The sequence below is a fragment of the Caenorhabditis briggsae genome (assembly GCF_000004555.2).
Source record: "Caenorhabditis briggsae complete genome, chrX, whole genome shotgun sequence".
In the NCBI taxonomy this organism is placed as follows: Eukaryota; Metazoa; Nematoda; class Chromadorea; order Rhabditida; family Rhabditidae; genus Caenorhabditis; species Caenorhabditis briggsae.
Genome location: NC_013491.2, coordinates 14,649,583 through 14,662,851, shown reverse-complemented (window position 1 = coordinate 14,662,851; position 13,269 = coordinate 14,649,583). Strand labels below are relative to the sequence as shown.

The 13,269-nt window shown below is 36.1% G+C and overlaps 3 protein-coding genes across 3 annotated transcripts; 1 reads left to right on the top strand and 2 right to left on the bottom strand.

Annotated features, from left to right (window-relative positions):
* Nucleotides 1–813: 813 nt before the first annotated feature.
* On the bottom strand, nucleotides 814–1,590 carry CBG00164 (the record flags this gene model as incomplete). The annotated part of the gene is made up of 2 exons (XM_002645221.1): nucleotides 814–930; nucleotides 1,441–1,590. 2 exons carry the CDS (start codon nucleotides 1,588–1,590, stop codon nucleotides 814–816), a joined length of 267 nt encoding a protein of 88 aa, XP_002645267.1.
* A 3,723-nt stretch (nucleotides 1,591–5,313) lies between these two features.
* Nucleotides 5,314–7,933, top strand: CBG27902 (the record flags this gene model as incomplete). The annotated part of the gene is made up of 4 exons (XM_045240153.1): nucleotides 5,314–5,436; nucleotides 5,486–5,536; nucleotides 5,663–5,785; nucleotides 7,556–7,933. 4 exons carry the CDS (start codon nucleotides 5,314–5,316, stop codon nucleotides 7,931–7,933), a joined length of 675 nt encoding a protein of 224 aa, XP_045097900.1.
* Nucleotides 7,934–12,960: 5,027 nt separating this feature from the next.
* Nucleotides 12,961–13,269, bottom strand: CBG27901 (the record flags this gene model as incomplete). The annotated part of the gene is made up of 1 exon (XM_045240152.1): nucleotides 12,961–13,269. One exon carries the CDS (start codon nucleotides 13,267–13,269, stop codon nucleotides 12,961–12,963), a length of 309 nt encoding a protein of 102 aa, XP_045097899.1.

The window sequence follows — 13,269 nt, the reverse complement described above, 5'->3', positions numbered from 1 at the left end:
ATCTTCCCGTTTACTTTGTTGTTTGTTCTTTTTTCAGTTTCCCAATTTCCTAGTTCTCAATTTTTTCGCCAATTCATGTCATTATTTTTTTCGCGTATTCTTTTGATGTTTTCTCGTTTCTCCTCCGAAGTTCTCCAATATTGGTTTCAGAACTTTTGCTACCATAAACTCGGAATGTTAGTACCTCGACTTGTCTTGAATCTCAATTCTTATTTTCTCGCTTCTTTGGCAGAAAAATCTTCCAGTGGTTTTTTCTTGCCAGTGAATCATCTTCCCGTTCACAATTTTTTGAAAATAATCTTTTGATGTCCTCTCATCCCTCCTATAAGATTTTCCAAAATCGGGTTTACAACTTTTCCTACAAAAAATGCACAATGTTACCCTATTTTTCGTCACTTTTTTCAGTTGGCTTCTCAACATCCTTTATAATATCCGCCTAACTTACTTTATTATGTACGTTCAGTTTGAATTTTTCCCAATAAAGTAAAAAGCTAAAATATTCACTATTTCTGTTTTTTTTGTTCAGAAATATGGGTTCTACTGTCCATACATTTTTTAATTGACATTCAGAAATTATTTTCTTTTGTAACAAACAAAAGGAGAACAACAAAAATTTCATCAAAAATGAAACACAAAGAAAGAGAAGAGAGTGTCAACTCAAGAAATGGTACATATCGAGATATGTAATTAAAGCTGTTGACGTTATTGCAAGTGTACAAGCATTGCATCACGATAAGGCAGAGTTTAATTAATTTGAGGAAGGTCTGGAAGAAACATTCGATAATCAGAAAAGACAGAGATTAAATTCACCGTTTACCAGTCTTGCTCGCGGACTGGATAAATGATGTCGATCGGTGCGGTTGGTGTTCCTGGACGACGACGAATAACACTCCATCTCTCCTCGTAAGCTGGCTCTTTGATGGTCACTAACTGAAGTATGAGTACGGTTTTATTGTATCGATGAATGCAAAAAATTGAGGCCAATTACGAAAATTTGGGCTTCATGAGTCATTGTTTTTTGAACAATGCGAATCTTTGAACAGCAATTGTATTTCGATTGCAAAGGTTTTTTGAAGTTTCAAAAATATTATGAAGTAGCATGAACTTTGAGACCATGAAAAGCCAATTCCAGAAAAATAGAGAAAAAGGAAACTCTAGTGTTCGAACTTCTCGAATTCTTAGAGATTCGATGAACTCGTATGGGCTTTGAAAATTTTAACATTCCAAAGATTTAATAAGTTTAGCGTGTGCGAATATTTCAAAATTTAAAAATTCCAAACGTTTTCCAAATTTGACAAATTCCTCTGAAACTTGGAATTTCTTTTCTTTTCTGAAATCAGTTTTTACACACGACTCAATAGTTAGTGTCATTCAAATGAACTGATGAATTCGAAAATTCAAAAATTTAAAAAAATCTCTCAAATTCAAAAATTAGCTTACCGGACGTCTGTAGAAAACCTCCATTTCAATCTCTTCCGGCTTCGGTGGCTCGTTGACTTGTTTGGCCTCCGCACGATGCTCCTTTACCACGGCGACCAATTTTGAGATCTTGTCACGAAGATCTTTGATCAGTTTGCAGTCATTCGACATGATTACCTTTAAAAAAATCCTATTAATGTATGAAAATTTAATTTCAAAAGCTATATCGAAAAATATAATCATGGGAAAAAAGAGAAACGATAATCCGGAAATTAAAACATTACGTAGAATGTGGTTTTCAATGCTCAATTATATACATTATTCAAAAAGTTGAAAAGTTTTCATGAAAGTTTTACAGAAAACAATAGTAGCCAAAATTAATGAAAATGACAAGAAAGTGTTTTTTTTTTCGAATTTTCGCGCCAAAATAGGAATGGCTTTCTATTGGAAAACACATGACGCTGTCTCTCTATACTCCTCAACTTGTATAAGCAAATTTCTCGTGACGGTTATGTGTTCAAGGGTCACACAAGCTTGTCTGGACCATGGTCCTGTCTGGAGATGTTGTCTAGCGATTAGACAGACACTATTCCAGTAACTCGGTTAATTGGATCCAATTTCTGGATGGGGACAGAATATTCGACTTCTCACGCGATGTTTCTTTTTTGTTTAATTCGTGATTTTTCTTTAAAAAAGTGTACCCTGAAGATTCTTTTCTTTGGAAAAGGAAACACTTTTATGAACTCTTAAAAACGAGAAGAATAAAATCGGAAACCATTGAAAGTCATAAAATAGTATTATAACAATCTTTTGGGGTGAGGAGCACTTTTTCGCTCACTATTCTATACTTGTTACTCGACTACTGCACTAACATGAAACAGAACAGACAGTCGCGTCTAATTAGCTTTATTAGAGAACAATTGAAAAGAAATGACACTGCTTGTGACATCACATTCTGTTGGTTCATTTTGTTGGTTCTGGAGAAGAAGAAGAACCGAAAGATTTGGATAAATTCATGAGAGAAAGAATGAGGTTCGGTTCTGATAGCGGTATTCTGATTATCATAAAAAGTTGCTAATTAGCTGAATTATTTAGATGCTGGTGAATCTAATTGGAAGGTCATGTAGAAACAAAAAAGACTACCATTCAGAAGGAGGAACTATCATTCGCTGTATCAGCTGGTGTTAAATTCTTCAAAAAACGGGAACTGAACTAATTGAATAAAGAATTTGAACAATTTGCTAGAAATCAAAGTAGTGATAGCTTTGCAAGAGGTTAGAAGAGTTGTAGAATAGAAAAATGGATTGTAGCGAAACCTCTATTTGATAAGTTGGATTAATTTCCGGTTCTGCACTTTTTGTTTCAGGAAATGCCAAAGTCAGTAAGTGAGCTCTTGAAAAAGCTCAATCAATACGTATGGATGAGCTTCTAAAAGCAGGAAGACAGTAATTGTTCTCTTAAAAATACGGGTTCTCCTTGAAATGCAAAATACGGTAAAATCTAATTTTCTCTCTAAATATTTATACCGTATTTCTACTGATAAAAGCCCTGCCCAATCCGTCAACTTTGAGTTAAAGCAACTTGATTCCTGTGCAAGTTATCAAAAAAATTGACAACTAATAAAATCTTGCTGATATTACGATGAATAACTTATCATTTGACAAATTTTTGAGGTATTTCTCAGGAACAGAGACAAATGAGCTCAAAGTTGCCGGTTCGGATGGACTTCTATTAGAGGAAAGGCGATATTTTGTTCAATAAGAGGAGACCATATAAATGTTAAATTTGCGGCAATGTGGTTCATTCGGTATCTGCACGGCACCCTAATTGTGGGCTCATAAGTTCGACTCTCTCTTCAATTGGTGAAAATTTAAATATCGTTGTTATATTTTCACGCTATCTTTATACGATTTGTACGAATCCGAAGCGGTACCAGAAGTCAAATCAAGAAGGGATATTCAAAGCTCTTGCGAATTTCATATTATTTGAGGTATTTTATGACCTTTTGGGAAATTCGATTAGCCCATAGTATTCTGGATCTTTCTGATTCTCATTTAATGTTTTACACGAATATTGAGTGACATTACCGTAATCCTTAAGTTGAAACCCATCCGAACCGTCCACTTCGAGCTAAATTATCTTGATTGCTATGAGAGATATCGAATACTTTTTCACTGACAAATGCTTTATCATGATATCATCAATATTTTATCAGTTGACAAAACTTGTATATCTTTCACGAGAATCAAAATAAATGAGTTAAAATTGGCGGTTTGGGTGAGCTTCTATCAGAGGAAATACTGTATTTTTTCCCCGAATCTCCTAATCAATAAAGCACAGAAATCTCCCTTATTTTACTTTCCAAATTCTTAATTCCCCTTTTTTGTAATTTTGTTGTACTTATTTCATCCAATAAATTCTTGTAAACCAGCTGGTGCTCGCTTCCTCGCACACCCCAGTGCTCCTTGGTCTTTCTAACTCATTCTTAGGCCAGCAATTTCCTTCAACTGAAACTTTCAGACAGCTGTTTTTTTACGAATTTTCTATTCTTTTCCTCCGAAAAAGCGACAGATCAAGAAAAAAAAGAAGGAGGTACTGAACTTTCGAAAAACTATTGACGCCTTTGTTCTTCTTCAAGATCTTAATCATAGATCACAATTTGACCTAGTAGATCATTAGGTAAACACCTAATCCTTCACAAAATTAAATTTCATGTTCTAAATTGCGTGTTCCAACATAAATGTTTTTTTCCAAATAATGGTATTCAACCATAAACATCTTCTATTTTTCAATGAATAATTTTCAAAAAAATTTTGTTCAAAAAATCAGAAATTTTGCGATTCGGAAGTTAAGAATTCTGAACTTCGAGGTTTTTTTTTTCAATTCAAGGTATTCATTCTGCAATTCTAAACTCCAAAAATCGAAATTTATGAAATTCTGAGATTCCAGAATCTCAAAATTCGAAATTCAGGAATTCTGTAGATCAGAAATTGCGAAATTTTTAAGTTCTAAAATGCCAGTTCCAAAAATTCTGAAATTTTTACCACCGCATTTTCTCGAATAGACGCCCATGGGCTTCTATTAGAGGGTGGGCTTCTATTTTTCGAAACACCTCGCGGGGTGGGCTTCTATTAGAGGTGGGCTTCAAATAGAGGTGGGCTTCTATTAGAGGAAATACGGTAGTCGGTTTGATTCATTATCTCCCACCCAAAAACTACCAGGTCAGTTTTAATAGCTCTTTCTTTTTTTCTTCGCCTAACCAACCATCTTCTCACTCTCACTCTCACACAAAAATCTCCTTCTCTTCTTTTTTTTTTCATTTGCACCCTCCCAGCGTCTCCCAGCGACACCGGCGGTCATCGTCTTTCTTCTCCATCTTCTTCTTCTTCTTTTTCTTCTTCTTCTTCTTGTTCTTCTTTTCCTCATCTTCTTTAGTGGCAGAAATAGAATTGGAGGATTGGCGAGATAGCGTCCCGCGTCAACTGGTGGAGCGGGCGCCAGGAGGAAGAAAGAAGAGAGGGAAAAAGAAGAAAAAGAAAATGGATCGACATGCACTTTGAGACTTAGAGGAGGCAACGGAGGCACGGACTCTTATACTTTTTTCCTCAATCTTCGAAACGGCAGTCTATTTCGACTATTTCGATCCGATTTTCTCAAACTTGAAATTGGAAAATCGAACGTTATGAATGTTTTACGAATTCATTCAATTCAACATTTTTAAATTCTGAATCACAAAATTCTCCTCTAGATAATAAGTACTTTTTTCTACGATCTTCCAAAGAAGGTCCACTTTTGGATTTTTCAAATTTCTTCGACCTTTACTTTCCCTGTTTTTTCTCCTTTACCCCGAATTTTTAGTTACTTCCACCAAATTTTTTTTAGATCTCAGTAATCATGGTTCCCGACTTTGAATCCATCATGGGTGAGACCTACCACCAACAGTTTGCAGAAGATTCTATACTCAATTTAAATGTTGACGAGATGCGAATGGAAAAACTTCTTACCAAAAACGATATTGTGAGAAATTTATGGTTTTCTAGCCATATTTTGAAGAAAATTCTTTCAGTCTTGTCTGAAGCGGCTGATCGTTAAGTTCCGTCTGCACTTGAAAGAAGGCGTGAGTAAATTCCCATTTTTCGTTTAAGGTCAGGCTTCGAGAACGAATTTTTTACACAAATTAAGTTTTGAAAAAACGAATTTCAATTCAAATAAAATTGTTCCTCTCAAACGGATGTCATTCCAGCACGAGAACATCGAGCAGAACGGAAAAGGAGATATTCTACTGGACCACGCAATCTTCATCAACGATCTAATGATCAAGAGAACAGAGGCTTTGCAGGCAGCAGCCAAACACGAGAAGGACAAGGTCAGTTTACAAGAAATGTGGCTAAGCACAACAACGGAACCGAATTTCTTCTAACGAACGCCTGCGTCTGCTCTTGTTGTAATCGAGTAATGCTGTTGAGATATTTACGTCTCACAAATGTACTAGCCTATGCATTAATACATTTTGTTGCGAAACGTACCTGTCTTTTCAACAAAAATCCAGAACAAAATCAGAAAAAAAGATTTTCGTTCGAGTAGCAAAACTTTTGGAATGGGATGTCAGATAAGGAGAAAATTTCCTTTTCGAATTGAATATACCTTGATCCCTCTAATAGAGATCCACCGAAATCATCAGTTCCGGGCTCAAAAATTTCAATTTGTGTGAGAGACATGAAAGAGTGGTTAGCTGGTGAATTATTTTTGAAATTATGAAATATATTTTGTTTGCTGATCAAATCGTGATATCTCTTACAAAAATGAGCTCAAAACTAAGGGGTAACGTGGGCTTCTATAAAGAAAGTACGGCATGTGGAATGGTCCCTCGGTTTTTGCCAAAAGGAATAAATATTTTTGTCAAACTTGATAGCCCTAAAAATGATCTGAATATATTTTGAAATCGGTCCCGCCCATTTTTGAAAAAAAAACCCACACTCTTCTGATGGTCTCACAAAGTGGGTTCTTCTCACCATCTCGTTTCCACAAAAAATAAAACATGAAAAATTGTAAAAGTTCTGTTGCCTAGTTGCTGTTTGAAAATTTGTATTCTTGACTTCAGCCACCTAATCAGATTTTTTAAACATTTGATAATCTGGATGTCTTAGCGCATTTGACAGGGCGATTCCAACTTTTGAACCAAAGTTTTTCTGCTGAAGGAATCCCACAAATTCAAAAAGCAGGCAAGGTTTGTTAACATCTAAGGGTCTGGGAACTCTGAATCAACGTCCAGAAACGTATATTTTAGTTTAACTAAGCAATACCAAAGTTTCTCAAATTGGCAGAAAAAAACTCACCTATAGAAACCTTTGAAATTCTCACTGACTTTTGAATCCCCCATCAAGAAAGTTCTACTCCATACGTTTTTAGTGGTGTCGGGAAACCATTCCATATTTATGCGAAATCGTTTACTCGTAAACAAATGGCTATGGGGTCTAAATGTTTTTGTGATACTAGTGAGTTTACTAGTGAGAAGTTGGCGGCGGAATTGCGTTTTTATCAATCTGGAAATGAATGATATGCAAATCACAAAAATCATTAACACATTTCTAGTTCGCCACAGAATCAAAATTCAAAACACTCACTAATTATTGTTTTTTTTATTTCTTCACTGAAAAAATTCATGATTTTTCTAATACATTCATACTATATTTGATTCATTATAATGCTATCATCTATGGGAGTTTTGAGCTCAACTATTTCGGTTTCTTTGAGGGATATCGAGAAAAGTTCAACCGACAAATTATTTATCATGATGCCTTTGATATTCTATCAGTTTCCAGAGTCTTGATAGCTTTTATATAAAACCGAAATAATTGACCCCAAAGTGCACGGGTATGGCTTATTTACCCAGCGGAAGAGTTAGCCCCAAAGATATCTCTAGGCTTCCCATTAGCCAGAGCAACTAGCACAACATGAATTAGAAACGTTCCTTTGACCATGACTACATACCGCTACCAGTAAGTCAAAAAAAGTAAAAGAATGAGACAGACACGCAAAATTTTCCCATTAAAAAGTAGATATTCAAAACTTCTCAGTTTGTGAAAAATTTGGAGCTCTTGGTGGCGTCAAAATGCTAAATTTCCCTCATTTACAGAACAAGCGCTCAGAGCACTTCATGGTTACAGTCAGTCTCTTCAAAAAAGGCCTCATTGCCTTTGAAAAGCAACAAGTCCCACTCCGCCGTCACCTCGCTCGCATGGCTTTCGCTAAAACTGATGAAGGTGCTGCCTATTTCAAACAAAAGGCACGAGAGGAGATGGCCGCAATCATCAAGGAAAGAGTAGACGAGTATAGAAGGATAGAGGCTGAAAAAGAGGCGCAACCAAAAGAAATAACGGTAAAGGATGCACCGAAGAAATTGGAAAAAGTGGTGGAAGAAGATCAAAAGGATTTGGAAAGTGAGGAAGAAAACAGAGTAATCATAAAAGAAGAGAAGGGCGAGATCAAAGAGGAACAACCGATAAGCTCATAAATGATCGATCCAACTGTATTAACTTATTCTCATTTCCAGTTTGTCTTTCTGAAATCCCGCTTCCCGCGAGGAAGCCTGAAAAATGATTCAAACAATAAAATCGATTGTATGAATACATTTTCGAAAATCGAAGAAACTATTTTTCTTTTTTCTCATCATGAGAACAGTTCTTTTACAAAAATTTAGTTGAAAAGAAACAAGAGAAAAAGAAGAAATCAACACCCACCAACAAAGAAAATGTAACCCAGAATGTTGACTTTCCGTTCTTACTAACGTTCAAAATATGAGAACTAAGTGTAGCAAAAAAAAAGGGAACAGACAGAACAAAAAAGTGCACTTTTGCGAGAGATTTTTGAATTGGAGGCAAAGATGGGAAAAGAGAGGGAGGGAGGGAAAAAGTGATAGTGCATATTGAAGCGTCGTATTTTTGGTTTCTTGAATAGAACAGAAAAGGCACGCGTGGTTCAAACGCATTCAACTACTGTGATAAATCCAAAATGTTTTAATTAATCCACGTGTGCTGACGTGAGCGCAGATTGCAGAACAACCTCGAGCTGGGAAATATGTACTTCTATTTTTCGCGCGCGCGGAAAGAAATCGAAAACAAAATCGTTACTTGTGTTTTTTTGTTCAAATGTGTCTGGAGTACGGTATGTCAACAGATCTGATGAGAAAAAAAATAGAAAAGTGAAATTTATTTGGTGATTCTAGGATGCAATTGAGAGTGCGACGGAGAATGGGTGGAAGGGTGATCAGAATAAATTGCTCGTTCCAGAATGTGGAGAAAAACGGTACATAAAAACATATTTTGTCAGAAACACTTCTCTTTAGCCGCAATTACGACATGGTATACTGTCAAAACTGCGATATCAGGAGCTCCTACCCTCTCTTAAGTTTGGGCTAATTTTCTTGGCTCCTATGCAAGACATCAAAAATGTATCCACCGAGAAAACATTTTTGTTATTATGATCAGAAGTTTATCCAGTGACAGCTTTTTCATATTTTTGACTGGAACCGAGAAAAATTGGGTCAAAATCAAGAATGAAATGGCCCTTCTATAAGAGGTTTAAAGTATTTCAACTGGTCAAGTTGGGTGTCAACTTACTTTCCTACCTGTAACATAATTGTTTCGAAGTTTTTTCGTGAATCTAATTCTGCATACTGTTCAGTTTTTTGGATATTCGCACCCAGAGTCCGCGTAAGTACCAAACTTGGACTTGTGTATTCCAGTTCTTACCTGTGGTTTTAAGTTTTTTTCGTGTACCTGTGATAACAGAGATTAAGTGGGAAATCTAGTTTCAAAAGTTTCAAAGCAGTAACTTGAAAGACGGACCCCGTCCCAATTTTTGTCTTTCCAGAAGGATTATGTTTAAAAAATTGACTGTTCAAATATGTGAAGTATTTAAGTATTTCTTCAAACTTTCTATACAATCAAAGGATATAGCAAGTTTCACCCGCTATTTCAGGTAGAAAGGGATGCCTATTTTCTATGAAAATAAGCACACGACTTTGGTCTATTAATTTTAATGATTCGAATTTCAGTATCTTTTTTTCAGCCTTATGTTAGTCCTCGCCTGCCATCTCTTTCTTCCTGATGACGTTTTCAGATATCTTTTTTGTACCGAGATTTCAAACAACTCATGCTAAATATTGGCCATAGAGTACTTAAAACTTTCCCCCTCTTTAGCTAAACCTTTTGAGTGTAAGATCTCAACAAACACACAACTTCCATAAACTATAATTATAGAAAATTTTCCTAACATATTATCCGCATTTTCTCCTCTTTCACTCTCTCTCCAAACTTACTTAACGACAGCTTTTCTTCTTATTCCTTACAACTAAAGATATCAGTGGATTGTGTACTTGGCTCTTTCGTGAGATCGGATCATTCCTGTCGTCTTATTTTTCTCCTAAACCGTCGCTGCTCGCTCTCTCTTTTCACTATGCCGGATTGCAGCACCCAGACTCCTCGTCGCATCACCGAACGATTTCATCGCAGGAACTTGTCTCAACGAGATATGGTGAGAAATTTCAGTTCATTAGAAATGTATGTTTTGATCGATATGATATTTATAGTTTCTCTACCGGTGGTTCTTCCAAGAGCTCGTAAACGCCCAGGCTAATTTGGTAAGTATTATGAAATGAAGATAGTGGGGATTTACTGTTTTTACGAGTTGCTAACTTTTTCATACGGTGAACAGTCTGGCATATCTCAGTCTGCTCCTGACCTTGTCAAAAAACCAGATATTCATCACCTATGTTCGGAACGCAAATCAGAATTCTGACAATTCCAAGAATTCTGCAAATTCCGAAAAATTTGAAAATTATTTTTAAATACAAAAATACTGTTTTTTGCGTTTTCTGAACTTGTTCATCAATTTTTCGCGCTTTTGTGGTGTGAAATTGGGATTCCAAAGTTCTGAATATTTCTAAATCGGCATATTTCGAGTTTCCAAATTTTCGAGAGTTGGAAACTCGGATTTTTGGACATTCCAACAAACTTCGAAAAGACCATTCCTAACACTTTGATCAGAGTAGCCAAATACTTTATAGAAAAATTAATTAGGATTGAAAAGCGTATTGCTGGTTTCAGCGTATTTTGAAATGTTAAGATAGCAATGTAACAAGGAACACAAAAGAATAAAAGTTTTTACTACCAAAAAACCTGACTATGAAAACAAAATTCGAATCTCGTGTTTTATTTTTTCAATGACTAGTTCGAACTTTTTAACTTTTTTAAAATGATATTGATTATTTCAGTTCGAAATCGAGGAACTTCGACACTCTACTCTTTCGATATGGGTGATGGGAAGAACAGAAATAGTCCGCGAAATTCTGCAAATTGGCTCCTGCGGCTTCCGCCATCGGGATCGAAGACACATTGACCGACTCATCTGCTGTATGCACCAGATGACCCGAACACTTCGCGAAGAACTCGAGGCTGATGCTGCGTTCTTTCGGACGAATTAATAAGAAGAGAGTACGGTATTGAATGAATAATGCTCTTACGATTTCCCCATATCTTCTTCTATGAACATTTTGATATGTAATGCATTTGTTTTAAAAAATGGAGGAACAGAATAGTGTTAAAAATTTCTCATTTTTGTTTAGAATTGGCGAGGATTGTGATAAACAAAAAAATTATTACGAAATTTGTTCAAAAAAGACAATTGTGTCGGTCTATTTGCAGTCAAATATTCAAATGAACTGTTCACACCATTTTTGTCTACAACAATTTTTATCGTTTCCAATCAAAAATGAACTGTCACAATTATTTTGTTGCTTTCCTCTTAATCCACCGTTGAATAAATGTTCTCGAAATTTCATTCCGCTTCTCTTCTTTCAAATGCAAAAATTTCGCTATTTTGTTGACGATCATTAGCACACTCTCTAGAATCAATCCCCTAATTAGTCCAGATTACCGACGAGCTCGAGAGCACACCTGCTCGTTTCTGAGCGCCGCACCTCCCTCTTCTTTTTCAATTGAAACGTTTGTGCCATTCTGTTGAATGCTCCCCCAAAAATGCACGAAAGAGGATTCCGATAGTGGTAATCTTCGTTTTCTTTCAAAACGAAATAAAAACAAGGATAAACTGAGATTAGATGTTTTGAATAGTGGCGGTCGAGCCACCTTTAATAAATTTAATCTGGAAAAACGGGATATAAAATTTTTTTTTAATTATGAATGATATTCAAAGGGAAGAAAAATGAAGACTAAAAAATCACATGGGCATATTGATAAGTGAAGTAAAAAAAGAGGAAAAAACCAACTGGTTCTCAATGGAATCGGTTCCATGAGTTGTAAAAGTTGAACGGATTGATAGTGACTTTGAATTCCAGAAAAATCGGTGTTTCAGCTGACTAAAGTTTGTGCAGTATCGCGAGGATTTTGTTTCTCCCTTCTTGTGACGCAGGTTTAAGATCAATCAATCCTATATTTTCGATTGACTTGCATATAAAGAAAAGAAGTTGATTTCGTACGGCTGACCGGGAGTTTGACTTTAATGTTGGCTGAAAACATTTATATGATGAAAGAGTTCAATAATCGGCTCACCATGTCCACGTCTTCTTCGATGCTGTGCTTCTTCCACTTCACATAGTTTCCATGGATTTCTTTCTGGAAATACTGTAGTTTATTATTCCAAAGTTATATGTTTGTGCCCTCACTAAGATCTCAAAATCAATATTCCGTTCTCTGAACCATGGCGCAAAGCGAAGAGGAACAATAATGGGTTGAGGCTCTTCCTCCTCCATTTTTCGGTGAAATAGATGTGCGGGAAACTAATATACTGAGAGAAGGGAGTTGTACTAATGAGAAGATATGAGGACAAATGTTAGATGAATATTCGAAAAAGGAGTTTAAGATAACAGATGAAGTCTCGCGTGAGGATGACTGGGTAGTGAAAAAGGATGACTGGGTAGTGAAAAAGGTTTTAGATATTTAGATTAGTAGAAGTGCTGAAAGCTTCAAATTATTATATTTTTACGTTTTTCTAAGCTCTTAGAAGTTTCAGAAATCAGAAAAGGCCCTTCGCTGACAAAATTACATATGCGGTTTGTTTTCGAGTTGGCGGACGTTCGATTTTTTTTATGGAATAAGTTGCTGGAAGAAAAATTATCAGTTCTAGAAAACCTGAATTTGTTCAATTCTAACGTTTTCCCAAGCTCTTAGTTTCCATAACGCAAATTTATACCACTGAATTCCCACGTACTCTATTCGACGGATGAGAAAAAGCTTCGACGATAAGCGAGAGGAAGATTTTTTTTGTATTTTCCGCCCAGCTAAGCACTACAATATCTGTTATACTCTTTTTAAAAATAGCCCAACTACAAAGCTTTCTCTCGTCAGAAATCTAGAGTCTCCGTACCTACGAAAAACTGTTTACCAAATTTTCTCCGAAAATAAACAAAATTTAGACAGAATTGCTTACCGAAGAAATTTATCTACAGAAAGAGAAATTGAAAACAAAAGGTGCACATAGAAAACAACGATGAATTGCATAATAGCGGTTATAGAAAATCGATTATTAATGATTGTGTTTGAGCATGAAGTAGTCGTCTTTGTAATAGATTGGTTCGTTGATCTTGAAAGTGGTCCATTCTCCCTTGAGTTCCCATCCAGGTTGGGCTGGTCCTTCGTGAACAAGATGGTAAATTGGAACACCGGATCGGACTGGCACCAATGAGAATTCAGGCTTGACTATGGCCATGGGAACTTTCGAAACTTGTGGTGGTGGTGATGGCATCTGCTCTGCTGGCGGCGGTGTTGGAATCGGGGAAAGTGGCTCTAGTTTTGGCTGAATTTCCAATGTTGGTGGAGAAGAGACGCTTTGCAT